This window comes from Periophthalmus magnuspinnatus, chromosome 24, assembly GCF_009829125.3.
Source record: "Periophthalmus magnuspinnatus isolate fPerMag1 chromosome 24, fPerMag1.2.pri, whole genome shotgun sequence".
NCBI classification, from domain to species: domain Eukaryota; kingdom Metazoa; phylum Chordata; class Actinopteri; order Gobiiformes; family Gobiidae; genus Periophthalmus; species Periophthalmus magnuspinnatus.
The window spans coordinates 19,058,209-19,061,281 of record NC_047149.1 but is presented as its reverse complement, the minus strand read 5'-3'; the positions used below and the strand labels follow the sequence as shown (position 1 = coordinate 19,061,281).

Sequence of the window (3,073 nt, the reverse complement as noted above, 5' to 3'; positions counted from 1 at the left end):
ACAAGGTAACGCTCAGGTCAACACTGTCGATGTTGATGTTCTTATGGATGACTTTGGCCCCAAGCCTTCTCAAAGGTTTGAATGGCGGATCTACCAAGAAGGAGCAGCATGCTTTCCACTGGAGGTCTGCCCTCTTCTGTCTTGAACCACAGGTAGACTGAGGGCCCTCCTGTTCCCTCATTCAGGTTTACACTCACAGGGGTGTATCCCTGCTGCTGCCACTGCTGGTACTCGCTGTTATTAGTGGAGATCTGCAGCGTAGTTAGGGCTCTTCTTGGCCGTCGGTGGTCTGACGATACCACAGGAAGTTGGTGCTTTTTTCACAGCACATTGTATTGGTGGTATCATCAATGCGGATGTAGCCTGCCCCGAAAAGGGCCACATCTACACCAAAGGAGTTGGTGGCAGTGACGTCACAGATGTAGGTCGGCTTCTCTCTCATCACCCAGAGGTGCTGGACAGCTTCCATCGCACCAACTCAGGTTGAGGCCCAACTCTCTCCATGCCAAATTTCATCTTTAATGCCTCATCATCAATGTTGGTGGAGACATCGAGACCTGACGATGTTTGTGTCAAACTCAGTGCTGCTGCTGAAGTACCAGAGGAAAACCTCTCCTCCAGTAGACAGGTTTCTGTTAACCTTGGTGTACCCTGCATTGATCAGGCCATCACACATCCCATCTTCAAAGCTGACCTGAATCCTGGTGATGGGGTCTGCTTCAGGGTTCTTTTTGTACCAGATGTGTACAGGATTTCCACCTGGGTTCAGACTGACATTAATTTTCTTAAAACCTCGGGCCTGCAGGTTTTGTTCCTCAGCCTGATTAAGAGACACTGCAATGTCGGTGATATATGAGGCCATGTTTGCACAGCTATAAGAAAGAAAACACAAATTACATACACATTTATAAGTTATAGACTCAGGTTTCATTGAAATTAATCAAATATTTTAGATTATGATCAAAATAACAATGTAATTAATAACTTACCTGTTATTGAAGAAGCTGGAAGTGGAAGTGTTGGAAGCTGGGAGAGTTGGAAGAGTTGAATTCTGATGTGGCCTTCTTCATGTCTCCTGCGTTTATTAGGCATCAGAGAGTTTGGCAATGTGGTCGTGGGTTGAGCCTTGATAAGTTTTCTTTGTTAATTTAGTCAGAAATTGTGAAATGTGACCAACCCTTTCCAAAGAAGGGAAGGGTTGACACCTGGGGGTAATTTCTGGGGAAATGTTATTAACGTTGAATCATTTTTGCAATGAGCACATCTTTCAAAGGTGAATTGTGTGCCATGTACTCATGTATAGAATAGTATAGAAGGAAGCAGAGCCCTTTCGGTGTCATGGCGACAGCATAGACGGTCACACGCGGCCTCCCTCCTCAAATTTAATCGTAAATCAGATTTTATCACTGATTTAGGCAAATTTAAGGTGTTAATTTAACTGCTTATGTTTACCCATTTGACAAGGAAAAAAACGGCGCTAATACGAGCTATGGCAACGGAGATAAACAAAGATCTTGGCTTGGAAAACACGGCCTTGGTTAATGTCATAGAGGAAACAATGGCAAAGTACTTTAAAGAGGCCGAAGTAAAGTCAGAAGCTCGGCACAAAAAACTTGAAAAGCGATTGGACAGTTTGAACGCGGTGCTCTCTCGACACACAGAAGAAATTAACACCTTCCGCCAAGATACAACTACGCTACAAGAAAGTGTGGTCCGATTGGAAAAAGCAACGGATGAACGCGATATTCTGCTCCAGGCTCTTACAGCTAAAGTTACAGACATGGAGGATAGAGCACGGAGGGACAACCTGCTGATCCTTAACCTTAAGGCACAAACCCCTTGGCCTACCTGAGAGAGAATATCCTGAAGTGGTTCCCAGTATTCGCACCAGCCCCGCCGGAGCTTATGAGAGCGCATCGGCTCAGTCAGCTCCGGTCTACTCCAGCGGGGAAGACCCTGCGTCCGCGACCGCTGATTGTCAACTGTCTGCGCTTCATGGAGAGAGATGCTTTGCTTAAAGAGGCTCGTAGGAATACTCCGGAGGTCGCCGGATCACTTTTGAAGTTTGCAGCGGATTATAGCGAGCACACGTCTAAACGCCTGAGAGTGTGTTATAAAACGATGCACGAGGCTCGTGTCAAAGGATTTGATGCGTTTTTCCTTTATCCGGCCACTATTAAACTTCAGCGAGGGTATGACAGTCACCTTTTCACTGAGCCTGGGCAAGCCGAACAGTTCCTGGATTCATTTGACAAAGATTGACCTGGGCAAGGGTTGAATGACTCTCCCTTGCACTGGATACGCGGCTGCGAGGGTAAGAGACTACGCTTAAACTGACTGTTTCAATCGGCCCAAACTATAGAGTTAGGTCGTATTCACACTAGCACTGGTTAGTACGCTTTAATCGAACTCTAGTTCTTTTGGCCACAAAGTCCGGTTCGTTTGGTCAGGTGTGAATGCGGAATCGAACTCTGATACGGTCCAAAAAAGCGAACTCTGGTCCGCCAAAAAACCTAGGTCTCGGTCTGGTTGAAGTGAACTCTGGTACGGTTCGAATGCATATGTGAACTGGACTATTAGGTGTGAAAACGACCTTAGACTCACTGCAAACTCTATCCTGGTCAACCTTTCTTTAAATCATTATGGTTATTTATGGACAAAATGACATCAGGATTTGGTCAGATGCAGAATGCGTAGAGGCAGCAGCAATTTTATGTTAAAATATTATGCTTAATTAGAAATCTCTGCTGCCTGTGTGGTTTGTTTTGTTTTCTATGTCTAAATCAGTATATCACAATTATAAATGGAGGGGGGAGGGGACTAAGCTTGGCCTTTGATAGCTGGTATAAATATTTGGGTGGGTTTGATGTGGCATGGGTCTGTTATTTACTTATTTGGGTTAGTGGGTTTGTATAAGTTTTCTTCTTTTTTTTTTTCCTTTTTTTCCCCTGTGGGGTGGGAGGTATGGAGGTCCTGGTTTATTTTATTTATCTATTTCTTCTCTACAAAGGGTATGGTATGAAAGACTACACTTCACATGGATAGAATTAATGTACTCTCTTTAAATGCCCGT

The 3,073-nt window shown here is 44.7% G+C and overlaps 1 protein-coding gene across 1 annotated transcript; it reads right to left on the bottom strand.

The window, feature by feature from the left end:
* Positions 1 to 532: 532 nt before the first annotated feature.
* si:dkey-30j10.5 (uncharacterized) lies at positions 533 to 1,013 on the bottom strand. Its single transcript, XM_055232185.1, has 2 exons — positions 990 to 1,013; positions 533 to 872 (listed from the first exon to the last, which is right to left on the bottom strand). Exon 2 carries the CDS (start codon positions 860 to 862, stop codon positions 533 to 535), a length of 330 nt encoding a protein of 109 aa, XP_055088160.1. The 5' UTR covers positions 863 to 872; positions 990 to 1,013.
* Between the last annotated feature and the right edge of the window lie 2,060 nt (positions 1,014 to 3,073).

Bases quoted from the DNA above. Each gene is read 5' to 3' on its own strand.
- si:dkey-30j10.5 (XM_055232185.1), bottom strand. From the start codon at position 862: ATGGCCTCATATATCACCGACATTGCAGTGTCTCTTAATCAGGCTGAG.